Genomic DNA, 16,553 nt, shown 5'->3' with positions numbered 1-16,553 from the left:
CTTTCTCAAACACAGTCTACAGCCAATAGCCGAAGGTTCCATGCATTCGGTACTCTCTCCAGATTTCTTGGGATTTGCAATCAGAGTAAGACAAGTTTAAATGCATTATAACTGGTGGTCAAATTTTAAATAAATCAATGAATGCAACCAAATGGAGAAACTCACCCCGTTACGTTTCCGATGGCAGTTTTTCCTCATTTCTATCCGTGTTGTCTGTTTTTTTTTCAATATGCATTGTCAATGGCAATGGGCAGTCAGTAACAGAATCTTTGGTCATGGACTTTTCCTTGTTCTATGAGCGAACCAATCTTATATTAATAATTTGCATTTCAGGCTTTCAACTTCAGACGCTGTTTGGACTTCAGCTGAGTAACACTGTCGGTTGCTAATCCAGTGTCCCTGATTAAAAATGCGTCCGAGGTTTTCCATTCCGCTCATGGTGCGCACAGCTTTCGCTGAGTTCGTCGGAACATACGTTTTGGTTGTAAGTGAATTCAAATCCAATCGACATAATTATTTTCTAATTTAAATGTGATTTTAATAAACTGGGAAACTTTCGCTTTGAAGGTTATTGGCAACGGAAGTGTAGCGCAAGCCCAATTGACTCACGGCCAGAAAGGTGACTATTCAATTTTCTTCAATCTCAATTAAAATTTGTGTTCTAATTAAATTAAAACAACAAACAAACAATTACAAATGTTAAAATTCAATTAAAGGTGACTATTTCGCGATCAATTGGGGTTGGGCTCTCGGCTGTGTTCTCGGCGTTTTAATTTCGGCCAATGTATCAGGTATTGTCCCTTCACTTTAGTTACGCATGTTTGGAATGAATTATTCAAATGACGGAATCAATCAAAAACTTTTTTGACAAGTTAAGTGGTTTTCACATTTCGATAAAAAAATGCTTTGCATGCCTCTTTTGTGGTTTTAAGGTGGCCACTTAAATCCTGCAGTCACACTGGCCCTGGCCATTACTCGTAGATTCGAATGGAAAAAACTACCCGTTTACTGGTTCGCGCAATATCTAGGAGCTCTGACTGCGTCTGGAACGGTTTTAGGGGTTTATTACGGTACTTTCAAAATACGAAATCGGTCCTTTCAAAATTAAGAACTAATTAGAATCTCTTCAGAGGCAATCATGCAAGGGAAAGTGAATGGCGAATTCCGCATTCATAAAGACTCGTCTGACCCAGGTTTTTTCATTTAGAAAATAAACTAACGAATAAATTATAATAAATTGTACCTTTCAATCCAGGATCGGCTTCAATTTTTGCAAATTATCCGGCTCCTTACTCGTCGGCTGGTCTCTGTTTGGTCGAAGAGGTTCTTGTTTAAAATGGTATTCCGTTTCAAATTAAAAAAGTATTAATTATTTTTCCATAGATATTAGCTACCATGATTTTCATGCTGGTCATTTGCGTAACAACGGATAAAAGATATTCGAAAATACCTGCCTTCTTGCAGCCCCTATTTATTGGTTTCGCGTTACTTGCTATTGGAATTTCATATGGAGCAAACAGCGGCTACGCTTTGAATCCGGTAAAATTTGATGCATTTCCTTTTAATTAACATAGAGAATAAAAAAGTAATTTGAATACTTACCTTTCTCCAAAAGGCTCGAGATCTGGGTCCTCGCATAACATCGTACTTAGGAGGATGGGGAACGGGAGTTTTCAGGTAAGCTGGTTTCTCTTGTCAACTAAATAACTTTCTTAAATGAATTAAATAACTTTCTTTGACTAAAATTGATGTTATCCTATTTTAGCTTCAGGGACTACAACTGGTTTTGGATTTTTATCGTGGGGCCACACATCGGTGCCATTTTGGGAGTTTGCATCTTTCAACTTCTCTTGAAGCTCCATCAATCCAATGCTCTAGATCTTACAAAGGTTGAGCATGATCAGCAAATTCAACGTAAGGAACAGGAGCAGCATGACATTGAACTGAATAACATCAAGGCGATTCATGATGACCATCATGCCCACGCGGTAGTCGAATTACCAAGGATAGGCCTACGCTGGTAAACCGCACGCTAAAACGTCGAGAATACCAACAATTCTATTATTGTAAATCGAAGATTAAACTAAAAATTAGTTCGTATCCTAAATGTAAAGTTAAAATCAGAGATAAAAGTTTCCTTAACATTGGTAAAAGATTAAGACAAACTAAATAATCGTCTTGTTAACCTATTAACCATACATAAAAAAAAAAACGTGAAGATGACATTGAGCAGACTTTCAAGGTGATCGGGAAATACACCCTTGTTTTGCCATATAAGTTAAGTGTATGATTTCTAGTATCAACATTCTCCGACAAATTTGCTGTACGCTTGGTATTTAACCCAGTGAAATCCATTAAACGGAGTGCAAATTCCTTTCATCCGTGACACAGTTCACTTTCTTTAGTTTAGCATAGTTCGACATCAAATCAGAATACAAGTAAGATGTTGACAAGCGATGAATTGGCCTGTTCTGGAAAGCACTCAATCACTTTGATCCTAACAAAAAGTGACATTTCAATAACAGGCAATTAATGAGAGACAAGACAGCAACCTTACCGAAGGGTCGCATTCAGCGCAATGCCATGAATAACCGCGCTGCTTAGGCGTCTTTTTTAGAGGTGGATCAAGGCAACCAAAGTGGAACACTCGCTGGCATTCGTCGCAACTTTCAAAACAAACATCATTACCATACAATTATGAATCAATCTTTCTAACGAGCAATTTGTAGATAACGAGGTAAGACAGCTAGACTTACCTAACGGTGTCTGACTTGATTCCGTTGCGTGAGCAAGCTGAACAAACAATGGGTACTACTGGGGTCCGCATTGCACTCTCTACAAACGCGGTGACAGAGCTTGGTTCTGGACGGGTGGCGGAAGGGCTACGGCTTCGGGCCTAGACAAAGTAATTGAAACATAAGAATTAAACAAGAATATCGAGGATGTCACGCTAATACCGGTTGTGAATGATCTGAATCCGAATTTGTGAAGATGAAGGGAAATCCTGATTGCGTGGCTTTGGGCAGGATAGGTTTTAATTTTATCATGAGTTTCGGTACTTCAGCGTGTTGTGAAGACGCCGTGGAGGAGTTACCGTTGGTCCTGTAGTTCGGAGAGATCGTCAACTGAGCAACACGTTCAGCTTTAGTTGAAACAGGCGTAACTGAATGATCCAACTGATCGAATCGTGTAGAACCCGAAGGAATAGATTTCAGGGATACGGCCAGCGATTCACTAGTATCCTCCATTCTAGCTTTCTTCTGTTTGTGCACTAAATAAGGCGAGGCAGATTTCATCACTCGCTTAAGAACCATTCGTGGACTCACATCATTGGTGCTGGAAGATCCACTCTGGCCTTCTTGTACCATATTCGAAAAGCGATTTGAGGGCCCCGCTAGTCATAACCATTACTATTATTAATATTTTTAATTACATTTCTGTGGATGAACAAACAATACCTCGAATATCGGCCACCCAGAAATCTTGCGAACTCTGGTTGGAGTTTTCGGTCTGAGATGGAACACTTTCGATGCTGTCTCGATTCGGCCGAATTTTTGAAGGAGACGAAGGTCGACCGGAACGACGCCCACTAGAGGTGCTTTCTTCAATACCTCGTCGTGGACTTGAGGGGTGATTAAAGCCACGCTTGGGAGAAACAGCTGACAGAATGTGATGTAACGTGTTCAATTGATTTCGGTAAGCCGTTTCCCGATTTTTAAGTAAATTCTGCTCCTCAATAAGGCAATCATACCGCAATCGCCATTGCTTTTCACTATCATCCAGTTCCCGAGATTCCTCTTTCATGGAAGTTGTCTAATCGTCAAGATCAAGGTAAATATAACGGAAAAGAATCGAGAAATTGGGGAAAAAAAAACCGCAACAAACCTGTTCCTTAAGTTGAGCAATTCTGCGTTCTCTATCGATGACATAAGCGATAAATTCAACAGAGAAAGCTGGTGGTATGTGCCATTTCTTCGGAAGGTCGGCCAACGCTGATACTTGAGCTTCGCGTACCTCTTCCGCTTCGACATCGACAGCCATAAGGACAGCTTTAGCGCGTAATCTTCTCACGGCAGACGCACAGGTGGTTAGCAAACGAGGCATTTTTTGAGTTGGAACTAAAGGTACAATTGGTTAATGAAGTTACAAAAACAAAGCGACAAGACACTGAGAAATACCCCAACTTGCACGAGGCCAATGTTTTGTTTGGAATTTGACTCGTTGACGCCCCAATTTGCGGAGAATCCGACGCAGGGACACATCTTCACTTTGTCCTGATGTCAACATATCACGGCCAGTGTTTCTCTTGTTGGTCCACCAAACTAGATGTCTCTGATGAGACAAATAATTTTGTTTTCTTCTCCTATAATACAGTTAATAATATATATTAGTTGCTATACGAATATGAATAGCACCATAATCGTGATACTTGATTGTGCTTTTTTCTGTGTGTAGTCTGCAGTTTGCGTAGAATGGATCTGCTTGAACGGTTTCTTCATGAAACGTCTCTGAAAGAAGTCCGTCTCGCTGGGCACTGTAATGAAAACCATCAATACAATCGGAATTTATATTGAAACCATCAAAGCGAAATCTAGGAATTACCAAGTGACGTGAAAAAATGTTCGGCACATTCCGGCGTCGCACCCGATACAGACCCCAGTTCTACTTAACCAAGGATCAGAACAAAGTGAGCACGATTTGGCACCCCATCGAGAATAAGGCATTTCAAACAAGGTGACCTTAAAAATAATTTGAATCAGACAAAAAATTTGGCAAAGAACAAAGCAAAGTAGTATAGCCATACCTGAGTTAACTTGTCTAATTCACCAAACGCAATTCCCGGTGTATACAACGCACAGACTAGATGAACCCAAAGTCCAGTATCTGTCTCTTTGAGTGCTCCACCTAAAACCCCAAAAGTTATTGATTTCTGTTGGTTTGTTTTGTTTTACAAATCCACAACTGATTATTTACCTAGGTTAGGACACATCTGGCAAGGTGGATTTATAACATTTCCTTGGCAAGGTTCACAAAACCATGGTTCTGTTGAGCATGAAGAGGCAGTACTAGACACACTTCCACTTTCAGTTACACCATAGCACCCTATTGTATGGAAAGGTACATTTAAAAATACTATTTTTAAAATAGTCCTAACAAAAAAGAATCAATGTCTCACTAACCTTCATGTACTAATATACCACATGAGTCACATTCTACCACTTCATTTACATCTGAGCTGTGTGTACCCAGGCAAATGCAGCAAACTCTTACTTGTGGTATTTCTGGAGGCTACAAAAAGAATACAGATTGTTTCAAAACTTCACCGCAAATTTCTGGGAATATATTTACCAATTGATAATTTGTAACTTTACATGGGGCAATAGGTTCTTGTACCTTCACACCAGGACTCTTTATTACTAAAAAAGAAAATAGTAAAGAGTTAAATAAGAACGGGTTTGGTTAGTGAAAACAAAATTTATACCTTCTGATAATGGAGCTGTTGATGATCCATTAACATGTGTGCTGTTCTGTTCAGATTCAGATAGTTCCTCACTACTTTCTGGTTCTGATTCATCAATAGAATCGGATGATGAGCCAGATCCTGAATCAGAGTCATCTTCTTCAAGTTTGAAATCAGAGTCTTCTGATTCTGACTCTATTGTCAGTGGAAATAATTCAACTGTTGGAGTTGGTTTGACTCTTCTTTTACTAGGATCACGAGCCACTAAAAATAAACACCAAACTTTATTAGTTGATGATGAATAAAAACATCCACATTTTTCAACATACACATGGTCTTGTACATAAAATTGATATTCGGCAAATCGTCTGGCAATTTTTTTTCTGCATTTTCACTCATGATGGAAATAAGTTGGATCAAACAAAGTTGGGCACACTGGTCCAATTTAAACGAAAAACACTTGTAACTGAAAATCGAAACGCGAGGCTTATTCACTTGGCGTTATCATCGAGAAATTAGATAATAGATTCTTCACTTCAAAGTAATGCATCAAATACATTAACTAGAAGAATCCTAACTTATTCTTATTGATAACACAATTCGCGTTTGCCTCATTTGCCCCAATTGCCCGTCATTCTGCTTTCGAGCCACCTGGTGGAAACTAAGCACTAAAAGTTTTGATTTAACTTTTATACGTCGTTAAATAGCTACTCGAACTTTTTTTAATTCTCAAAAAATTAGAGGAACGCTATAGGAAAATTAAGGCTTGACTTTTTAAGCTAGCAAATAGTCAAACACGAAACATTCCCCCAAAATAACGACTTCGTGTATCGTGTGCAATCCCAGATTTCCCAATAAGCTCAAGTTCACCCACGGGCACTTTGAAAGGGATTCTTGTCAATTCGTAAATTGTGTATGATCACTAATCAATTATTATCAAGTAAACTTAATTTTCAAAGATTATATCCAGATTCCAAGACATTATCAATTACATTTAAATGATTTCCCCATAAACATTTAAAAAAAATTTTCCAACGTTGTCCCCAGCAGAAGCAGGCCAAAGTGCGGCAAAAAAAAAAAATTAGAATTACGAACAATGAAAAGGTGGATTGATTGATGTGGCATTGCTGTATGTGATTGTTATGACGTCTGCTTTACTTGAGAATGGGATTACGTTTTGTTGTTTGATCCAGATCCCATCAGTTTTTTAACAGTTTAGAAAGTTTATTCGTTTTTAATATTCTATATTTAGGCCTAAGCATTATAAAAAGATGGATCCTGCATTGCTACGTGAACGCGAGGCTTTCAGGAAAAAGGCTTTCGCTACGCCAGTGTAAGTATTAAAAAATTATACATTATTGTTAGACGCCATAGAAAGATCATTGCTTTTGCCTTCCAGAGTTGAGAACAAAAAGAAAAAAGAAGCAACTGAAGATGAGACAAAAAAGAAACCTAAACCACCTCCAAAATCCACTGCTGTGGCACCCAGAATTGATGCCACCAAGTAGAACAAAATATTTAATATTTCGTTATTACAGTGCTGGCATAACATTTCTTTTATTTAGCTACAAACACATGTCAGGTAGCTCACAATACAAATTTGGTGTATTGGCGAAAATTGTGAAGCATTTGAAGACATTGCATCAAGATGGAGGTGATCATGCTTTAAGTTTGGAGGATATTCTTGATGAAACTAATCAACTTGATGTTGGCATGAAAATTTCTCAGGTGATATAATATGTTCAAAATATGTGGTTTAAATTTTTGTTTTAACTCATTTACTTGTGTCACTTCAAAAGTGGTTGAGAACTGAAGCTTTGGGTAGCAACCCCAAAATTGATGTGACTTCTGATGGCAGATACATGTTCAAACCTCCTTACAGGATAAGGGATCGTAAAGGCTTATTAAAGCTTCTGAGACAGACTGACTTAAAGGGCTTTGGAGGCATTCTTCTTGATGATATTCAAGAATCCTTACCAAATCATGAAAAAGTTTTGAAAGTATGTATTACACTTTCTTTCACGCCCTTTGAACAAATTTATACGGAATTTGTATTACAGGTACTCGAAAAGGATATAGTCTATATCACCCGACCGATTGACAAAAAGAAAATACTATTTTACAATGATAAGACTGCGCATATGCCGATTGACGACGAGTTTCAAAAGCTTTGGCGCTCGGTTGCTGTTGACGGAATCGACGACAATAAGATTGAAGAGTATTTGGAGAAGCAAGGTATTCGTTCGATGCAGGACACAAGCCTCAAAGTCATGCCTGGCAAGCTCAAACGGAAAGCTGCGCCGAAAAAGCGGACTTTCAAGAAACCTCGTGATAATGAGCATCTTAAAGAGATTTTGGAAGAATATGAATGAATTGTTAAAATATGCTACTCGTGTAATGTACTGATGTTTTAATGTCATTGTCGGCAAAAATTTCAACTTTGGATTTTGGATAATAAATACATTACGTAAATTGAATGTGTACTTCTATCCCAGGAATATCGACTGTGTTAGACAAATAGACGTCATCGGGACAGTCCTAGAAATCTAGTGGTAAATAAGCATACACTTTTGATTGGACCGTCTTCTAGTCGATCTTTATACATTTTATCTTGATCCTTGGATCTGCTAAAGTGGCTTTTGAATAAGATCTTTCTGTGAGGTAGTTTGCTGAACTTAATGGTTTTGATAAATAAATTGTGTTTGCTCACAAGAAAACTTACGTTGAACTCATCAAAACCAATGGCATCACAGACTCTCGTTTGTTCATTGGATACACTAGCTATTTACGCTTTTATTAATGAACAAATACAGTGTATTAATCACGAACTATTGTGTCTTTCACACTTTCGAGATGTGTTAGCTTATCCAGTCAATTGGATTTCAACTCCGGAGTTCTTGCAGGATTCTGCAATTAAATAGAATAAATAAATAGTATAATTCATACAATGTGTTTACAAATAATATCTCTTAATTACCAATTTTCTAGCACGAGTCTCAAGAATTCCAAATGCAAAATGATTGATCTGTAAAAGATTGAGTAAGTTAATTTTGACCGTCATGGTTTACTGTGTTATCTTCTTACATAGATTTCTGAGGGAAGGGCAACTCCTTGAAACCGGTAAATTCTGGAATCTAGCCTGTGAACCTAATATGACAGAAGAACCCAATATTATTAATATTCCAGATTTTCGCGAATCTAATGCGGTAACGAAATTAATACTAACCGCTGCTATTGAACACCGACCAACTAAGGAGGTCGAAGCAATCATGGGACCTCGACTGATATCAATGTGATCACCTATATATAGTTTAATTAAGATGTTAAGAAAAACAAGCTGTAAACATCATGAAATTACAATGCATATTCACTTACCACATCTGTAAACGGTAACAGTATTACCCGAACTCGATTTTGTGGCTATGTGAGGAATTTGATCGGCTTTAAAAGCATTATCTTCGAACATTTTTAGCGCCACGGAAGAATCAATATCCAACCGTTGGAAGGTATGATTTTGCCGAACGAACTTCTGAAAGGTAGCCGCAATTTGTCGAAAATCGTTCTAAAAATGAGAACAAACCATTTGAAACTAATTTGACAAAGAATAAAAATGTTTGCTACTTTCTCACTTACTAGAGAAGGAACCCAGTCATCTAGACTTAGTTGAACATCATAAACAAAACTCCCACTTCTTACTGAATAAAAAAAAACATCAATAAATATTATTTTCTTGAATTTATTATTATTACCATTTGCTGGTGGGAAACTATGAAGAGTAACTGAAATGTCATCTTGAAATGATCCTTCCACAACAGCACCTAAAAGATAACTGCAGCTTCTCCAGAATGTTTTGTTGACTAGTGACGCTTGATGTTGGTCTTCTGGCTTCATGCTCAGTAGTTTAAGGGTACAGTCACTTGGTATAGGACGATGCAAGTCCCAAATCTCTCCATTTACTTCGGCAACAACAGAATTCTTCATGACATGTTCACTTATATCTACAGAGTAATATGCATTATAGCTTCCAAACAAATATGACATGGCACGATTTTTAAACAAATGTTACTTACGTTGAGCACAATTGTAAGGGGTGGACACCCCTTTGTTCATGACCAGAGTTGTTGTTTCATTATCAAATCCTTCATAGGCCACTTCAATTTTCTCCAAACGCGGAATTAATGACTGTTGCCTTTTATATTCCTTATCAAAAATAGAAATACGTTTCCCACGAATTTCTTCGATTCGTAGCTTTGGTTGAACAATGTGAGCATTGCTAATTGAACTGAATTGCCCTACAAAAATGAGCAGAATATCAAAGTTAAAATAATCGGTACATAATTTATAAAACAGTGATCAGTGGATGGTTATTATTACTTGAAAATGTAGATAAAAATTGAAAACGTGTGACCGCCATGTTGTAGTAGATTTGGCAACAACTTTGTTAAAGTCAGATCGGCTCCGGCTGCAACAGCAAAAAAATTCTCGCCTTTGACCAATATACACGCACGCAACGTTTGTGCTAGAGGTGTTCGAAGATTCGTGAAGGCTGTAGAAAGATTTCGATCCAGAGTTTATTGGGGCGTCATTTTTTGACAGCAATTCGTGTTCAAACAACACATTTGATTCTCCACAAATGGCCTTAAATCCGCAGTATGATGCTATTGGACAAGCGTTTGCTCAGCAGTACTATTCAACATTCGACGAGCGAAATTTTGGAACCTTGATCAACTTTTACAATGTAAATATAAATTGTTTATATTTGGTTGGAAAATGCATTTAACATTTTGTGTATTGATTAAGGCTGAAACTTCACTCATGACATTCGAAGGAATTCAGATCCAAGGTGCTCACAACATTATGGAGAAATTCAATGTAAGATTGGTTTACAATTAACAATTGGTTTTGTGAAACTAAACTTATCCCACGCTTTAGAGCTTAACTTTCCAGAAGATTCAGCACATCATCACTAAAGTTGACTGTCAACCTATGTTTGATGGAGGGATTTTAATCAATGTTCTGGGACAGCTGAAGACAGATGATGACCCACCCCATTCTTTTTCCCAAACATTTGTTTTAAAACCTATTAGTGATACTTTCTTTTTGCAACATGATATTTTCAGATTGGGAATTCATAGCGCCTAATTGTCTTGTGTGCTGCTAATTTTCTTTCCTGCCATTCTTTCAGGAATAAATGATATAGCCTTCATGCTTCAGTTTTTGAATTTGGAAATCTTGTTTCTTCCATTGGATTAACACTATTAACTTTCTCAGATGCAGTGTAACCCATTGCTTTTCCTCACTAAGAATACATGTTACCTGTGTATCAAACCATATCTTGCAAGGCAAAAGCTTTAATTTTAATTATCAAGTTTGATCAATAATGAAACAACACACAGATATCATGTTGCCAAAGGCTAATTATATTTGAACTCCCAAAAAGAGACCCAGACACCAAAATGAAACGAGAAATGTGGGACGGCGTTCTTAACTTTTTATAGAGGGATCATTGCAGAACTTGTTTTGCCGAACTTAACGCATACAAGACTCGAACGGTTTCATTATGATGGTGTTTACAAACTTTTTTCTTTCAATAAAGGTACATGAGTAAGTACTGTAAAAGCGAAATTGGTGTGCTATCTCTTTTTCAAATGGTTAATGTTCAAATACTGAAATCTAACAATTTTTCTTATAAGAATCACGATTCATCGCCAAACTGCGTATAATCGCAAATGATGGAATTTACGGCTTTCAAAAAAAAAAATAATAAGTAAAACAATTATTTTGCGCACCTAATCTAATCATTACAAATGACCAAGAATCCGTTCGACTTTGATCTACGAAGTTCCTCCCTCATCTTAATTGTGGTTTTATAAAAGATCGTATTCTTATTTGACCGTCAACTCTTTGACGTTGACGGGCATATCGTTGTTATTCGGGAGAAGTTTCTCAACACTGGCACTATTGTTTGGCTCGAGTCCGTTTTCGATGCACGCGACCGGGCAAACAATCTTCTCCTCCGGATTCTTAACCACACAGTATCCGAAACGTGAGAGCACGCATTTTTGCAGCACCCAAAGTATAAACAACGGAACCGGAGTCATGATGGCAACGGCAACTGGGACCACTGTGTTGATGTCTGCTTCGGGCTGTTCCAGAGTAACACGTAAAATGAAGATTGCAATTCCAGTATTTTGAATACCCGTCTCGACTGCAATCGTGAGGGCATCAGGCCACGACTGACGCATTATAGCGGCTGCCATTCCGCCAAAAGTGTAGCCAAGGAGAACCAAACATGTCGCAGACAATAGGACCTGCAAAAGAATGACATTAGATTATATTAGCATGGCGCTATTTGTTTTAAAATAATATGAAATGCTTACCATGCCATCCAATAGTTGAAGCATGTATAAATTGGCATAAACGCCAAAGCCGACAATAACACAAATGAAAAGTCCGGCAAGAGGCTTCAGTGCTCTAGCCAAAACAGTTGCGACCTTGGGAAAGAAGCGGCGAATCGCCAGTCCAATCTAAAAGAGACAAGAAAAATATTTAATACGTTTCTTTTAAGTATTAACAAGAACATTTTCAAGCATATTGTTAATTTTCGTAGGCGTGGATTAAAAACTATCGGATTACAAAAATTTCAGCTCAAAAAGTAAATATTTGATTTTAAAACCGAATTCCTAATCTAACAGAAGGTATTCGAATCAGCTATTTACCATTAAAGGAACCACTAGTCCACCAGCTAGCGTAGCGATATTGCGGTAAGGCACAACGATATGGCCCTCGGCGAAAATTAAACGACCAAGCGTCATGGTCCAGAAGGGCATCATAGCTGTAAGAAAAGCGATAATGACTAAAGGGTTCTTTATTAATTTATATAACACATACCGAAGGCTGCCAGAGTACTAAGGAACGTCATGGTGATGCTAAGATGGAGATTGCCACCTAAGATGTATGTCCACAAATTGGATCCTCCGCCTCCAGGGCTGCATCCGGTGACAAATAAGCCCAGTTGGAGGGCAACATTGTTGGCTAAGAAGAGTTTGGCCAACCCGAAAGCACACTGTATACATCAAACAGAAAGAGTGAGTCGCTTGGGTAACGATTCAGATGAAATAATATCCAGTATAGAGGTCAAAAAGTAAATATACCAAGGGCATAAAGATGTATTGACAACAAAAACCAATGGCCGGTCCAATCGGTTTCTTCAACGTTGCCTTGACAATCTCCAAGTCCAGCATGCAGCCCATGTTGATAAAGGCAACCGATACCAAAATGGCTATGGTGTAGATGAAGGCTTTGTCAATGGCTCTGGCAGCGCGAATGACAGCCACTTTGGCAGGTTCCGACTGCGCAATTAGATCTTTGCCAGCATCCCGGCCGATGGAAATGTTTCCCCACAGCCTGACGACGACTTTAGTGTAGCCCAAAAAACGGGCAGTCAAATTGAAACTACCCGTCCAATTGGTATTGGGCGAGAAATCCTTGGAATCGCCCATGTATTGGACGCTGGCTATGTGCGGATCGGTAGTTGTCACTTCAACTTCCAGCGATCCTCTGTCATCAAAATCCTCCATATTAGCAATCTGGAATTCAATCATCTTGGTCTCGCCTTCGGTGATCTTTTCGCTCATTTCCGGTCCGAAGGCCACTTTTAGCTGCTTGGGTTGTTGCTGCGGCTTAGCGACTTGGATGTGCTGAGCCATCAACAACAGCGGAGCCACGCACAGCACGTAGAGCAGGATAATATGCAAGGGCCACAGCGGGCACATTCTAAAGCACCTGTGACAAGCAAAGCAAAAAGGAAAAATAAGTTACCTTGATCAATGATTCAAAATTCGATTAATATGCAATCATATCCAATTATATAAGGAGAAAGAAAAAAGTCCAATAGATCCAGAAGTAGACCTTACTTGGTCATCATTTTAAGTAAATCACGCCAATGGCACGTTTGTATTTTGTATTTTTGTCGTTTGACTCGCAATCATCGGAATTGCGTGAGACACGAGATTGTTAGACACAATCAAGTAATCACTGAAAGCACGGTAACTAGGGATCTCTTCTTGTCAGAATAAAGCACGACCACTCTCGCCACTCGTGGTGACCAAGAACTAAAAGTCTCTATTGACTAAAAGACGAAAGACGACCTTATTTTCATGTTGTGTTATCGACTTCTCCGATGCGAAGAAATGTAAACGCCCTCCTCCTCATCGTGGAGCTTTCCAAGATTAAGAAATGTTTTAAAAAAGATGCTGCGACTTTTTTAAAAAAAAAAGTTGGTCGAGAGAGATCACGAGATGTACTCAACCACCACGGCTTCCCAGTGGATTATTTACAAAAACGTCTCTTGAACGAAGGGACCAATGATGCCCCAAGATGACCTCTAGATTACACGTTTTCTATTCGAGCAACATGCGAGTGTTATGCTAACACGGAATAATGGGTACGAGCGTACTGACCCGGAGTGGCCCTGGCAGAAGCAATCGTGAATACGCACGACTTCCCATTAGAGATGGATCCGTGTTAAACCTCAGCAGTTTTCATCGGCATTAAACTTTGGAACCAAAACAGTGCGACGTGACATGCAGCACGTCAGCTCCCGATCTTCGAATAGCCACGCGAACCATCTATCTTACCATCTTCATTAGCTTAACTGACACCTGATCACCTGGAAACGTACCAAGAGGTATATTTTAAGAGTCGAACAAAAAGAACATGGGACAATTTTCCAATTAGATTTTCTTCAGAGACAGCATTAGTATGCACGATATGTATCAAAGTGTTGGTAAAGGAAATGGTTTCTCAACCAAATTTCTAAATTCTAATGAAGGAAAAGGAAATGTTGTGTAAGAGCACTAAAGCTGCTAGACGAACGATAGAAAGCTTCCTGGCTTGGTTAATTTCTAAATCGCTGGCATTGTTCGATAACTAAATTTAATTTTCGACGAATGTAACGCTGAATTTACTACCGCGACCGTGATAGTCACCACGAACAACGTGAACGGCTGTACGTACAAATTTGTCCGCAAACCGAGATTGACTATCTCTCCTTTCTAATTGAAACAATTAACGCATTATCTTTGTGGTATCCTTTCAACGGATGAAAGACCCGACAACACAAGTTTCACCCTGGATAAAGGCGATGAAGAGTGACTGAGTTATATAAAAGACCTTATTGAAAGATTTTATCACAAAGTGTTTTCAAACAATTGTTAAAAGGAAACTTTCTTTTTTCACGCAGTCACGGATCGAAGGTTATGAATATCACGAAATTTTCCAAGTCCTGGAGCGCTGGATTTATCTGTATAGGTACAGGATGCCAATACAAACATATAGCGTCAGCTTTGTTGTACGTCATTGAAAGATATAATTTGAAATGTTCTCTCTATTTTTTTTATCTAACGTCAAACAAAAAGCATTCATACATTATTTATTTAAAGACACCAATAATCTTTTGGTCTATTTTCTGAATTTACAAACACCATTCTAACAATATCGAATTTCTATTTCTCTCCACGAAATGCATCGAAAATCCGGGAGTGAACCACTTGTTAGCTATTAACAAAAATATGGTGCTAGGTAACGCAGCTGTGTAAACTATTCAATAGTGCCCAAAGAGAAGTAAACACATTCAAAACATTTTACTGAGCAAACAGATGCGCCCCATTACCAGAGATCTATTCAATTCATATTTAGCCTAGACGAAAAATTGTGCGTGCAGGATGTAGGTTTGCAACAAAACAAGCCATACCGTCCAGATTCGTGAATATACGAAAGCTGTTCGGAAATGTTAATGCACTTTTCAGACATCCGGGACATTCAATTCAACATAAAGGTGACAATACAGCTGTGAACTACTTAATAATCACTCTGTTTACGTCTTATTATATAGGTTATTCACATTTTGGCTAACGGGGTCGGATTTTAGTAAAAGGTATTGGTAATTCCCCGCCATTAAAACACATGACAAATTCAAACCGAATGACATCACTGTAGGTAAGATAATGGCCAGCTTCCAGATACTGTTTGGCAAAAACTGTAAGCATGTGAGGTGCTATTTACAAAGGATAGCCCAAGGCTTTACAATTTCGGCTCTCAAATTAGAAAGTTTGATGGAAGCAGAAATAGGGCGCGTTACCAAAGAAACACAGCTTTCTGGGGCCTCTAAAAATCCAAGCCAAGGGAAAAAAAGTACCATAGGAGATAAAAACCACTACCCTACACAAAATTTTACCTGTCCCATTTTTGTTTAGTGACTCTTATAACACTCGTGACTCAAAGTTTGGTTAATGTAAGATACGATAATACGATCGTCCTACATAAAAATTGATAAGTCCCTACAAGTGTTTTCATCAAGCCATTTTTCCTAATGTTGAATGTTAAGGAAAAAATTGAAATGTGCCAGATGAATGTTGAACTGACCCTGAAAATGTGCTCGATAGCCTCCCACAAAACTACAGTAACAAATACCGTAGAAATAATTACGTAATTCTGCTGTTGTCTCGAAATACACGTTATAGGCAAGAAAATCTCCTGCAACAGGAACTTACCTTTAAGAAAACAAGGAATGATTCAGCAAAACAGCAACAGCCCCTCAGGTATTTTCTCGTTGCTGCTGGAGAAATTGTGCAGCTTTCTCGACGGCTTTCCTCGAAGCTAGAACTCAATCAAGTCAACAGACGAAGTTCAAACAGCTGATCAAGTGGATATTTCGTGAAGGTAAAACGTGAGAACCGTCTTGTTCAGCGTATGGGGGCCGAATGATACCTCAGACTTGCAAACTTTCTATTTGGTTCAGAAAGAGAAACAACAACCTATATAAAATGGGTAATTCAATAGATGATCAGGTACACAGCATACCTATTCTCCCGCCTACCCAGGTAAAGTCACGTCCCACTTCTCCTCCTTCTTAGGGGGCTTTCCTACTTGTGCTGGTAAATTTTGTAGGTAAAGCCCCACACCTCTGCCAGTATTCATAAGCTAAAGCAATGGCCGTGCGACTACAGTTTCTTACAGCCCCCTAGCGGCTGGACGCCAAAACCACCAAATCAGCTAATTTTTTGTTTCAACTTTTCGCAGACTTTGATTA

The 16,553-nt window shown here is 38.6% G+C and overlaps 5 protein-coding genes across 6 annotated transcripts; 3 read left to right on the top strand and 2 right to left on the bottom strand.

The window, feature by feature from the left end:
• Window positions 1–5: 5 nt before the first annotated feature.
• Window positions 6–2,277, top strand: LOC124191388 (aquaporin-9-like). Of its 2 annotated transcripts, XM_046584581.1 has the most exons (10): window positions 6–85; window positions 334–484; window positions 568–619; window positions 717–791; window positions 933–1,070; window positions 1,131–1,193; window positions 1,256–1,323; window positions 1,384–1,539; window positions 1,616–1,677; window positions 1,766–2,277. In XM_046584581.1, exons 2-10 carry the CDS (start codon window positions 410–412, stop codon window positions 2,022–2,024), a joined length of 948 nt encoding a protein of 315 aa, XP_046440537.1. In that variant the 5' UTR covers window positions 6–85; window positions 334–409; the 3' UTR covers window positions 2,025–2,277. The 2 variants fall into 2 exon arrangements, with proteins under 2 accessions (XP_046440537.1, XP_046440543.1); XM_046584587.1 differs by lacking the exon at window positions 6–85 and having other exon boundaries at window positions 327–484.
• LOC124191331 (PHD finger protein 14-like) lies at window positions 2,265–6,339 on the bottom strand. Its single transcript, XM_046584507.1, has 15 exons — window positions 5,791–6,339; window positions 5,483–5,725; window positions 5,350–5,417; window positions 5,181–5,289; window positions 4,975–5,103; window positions 4,805–4,905; window positions 4,603–4,739; window positions 4,430–4,534; window positions 4,179–4,363; window positions 3,886–4,118; window positions 3,459–3,813; window positions 2,958–3,394; window positions 2,757–2,896; window positions 2,558–2,666; window positions 2,265–2,497 (listed from the first exon to the last, which is right to left on the bottom strand). Exons 1-15 carry the CDS (start codon window positions 5,858–5,860, stop codon window positions 2,483–2,485), a joined length of 2,436 nt encoding a protein of 811 aa, XP_046440463.1. The 5' UTR covers window positions 5,861–6,339; the 3' UTR covers window positions 2,265–2,482.
• Window positions 6,340–6,549: 210 nt separating this feature from the next.
• Window positions 6,550–7,938, top strand: LOC124191401 (general transcription factor IIE subunit 2-like). The gene is made up of 5 exons (XM_046584596.1): window positions 6,550–6,794; window positions 6,861–6,965; window positions 7,027–7,189; window positions 7,261–7,461; window positions 7,522–7,938. The coding sequence occupies exons 1-5, from the start codon at window positions 6,733–6,735 to the stop codon at window positions 7,831–7,833; spliced, it is 843 nt and encodes a 280-aa protein (XP_046440552.1). The 5' UTR covers window positions 6,550–6,732; the 3' UTR covers window positions 7,834–7,938.
• Window positions 7,939–8,257: 319 nt separating this feature from the next.
• On the bottom strand, window positions 8,258–13,655 carry LOC124191421. Its single transcript, XM_046584631.1, has 15 exons — window positions 13,378–13,655; window positions 12,616–13,246; window positions 12,353–12,527; window positions 12,181–12,296; window positions 11,842–11,988; window positions 11,371–11,772; window position 10,716; window positions 9,532–9,753; window positions 9,211–9,459; window positions 9,095–9,156; window positions 8,837–9,023; window positions 8,688–8,761; window positions 8,546–8,608; window positions 8,439–8,486; window positions 8,258–8,368 (listed from the first exon to the last, which is right to left on the bottom strand). The coding sequence occupies exons 1-15, from the start codon at window positions 13,386–13,388 to the stop codon at window positions 8,333–8,335; spliced, it is 2,424 nt and encodes an 807-aa protein (XP_046440587.1). The 5' UTR covers window positions 13,389–13,655; the 3' UTR covers window positions 8,258–8,332.
• On the top strand, window positions 9,899–10,789 carry LOC124191413 (probable nuclear transport factor 2). The gene is made up of 3 exons (XM_046584621.1): window positions 9,899–10,199; window positions 10,262–10,333; window positions 10,394–10,789. The coding sequence occupies exons 1-3, from the start codon at window positions 10,095–10,097 to the stop codon at window positions 10,601–10,603; spliced, it is 387 nt and encodes a 128-aa protein (XP_046440577.1). The 5' UTR covers window positions 9,899–10,094; the 3' UTR covers window positions 10,604–10,789.
• Window positions 13,656–16,553: the final 2,898 nt, after the last annotated feature.

Source organism: Daphnia pulex, chromosome 1 (genome assembly GCF_021134715.1).
Source record: "Daphnia pulex isolate KAP4 chromosome 1, ASM2113471v1".
NCBI lineage: Eukaryota > Metazoa > Arthropoda > Branchiopoda > Diplostraca > Daphniidae > Daphnia > Daphnia pulex.
This window is presented reverse-complemented; position numbering and strand designations above follow the sequence as displayed.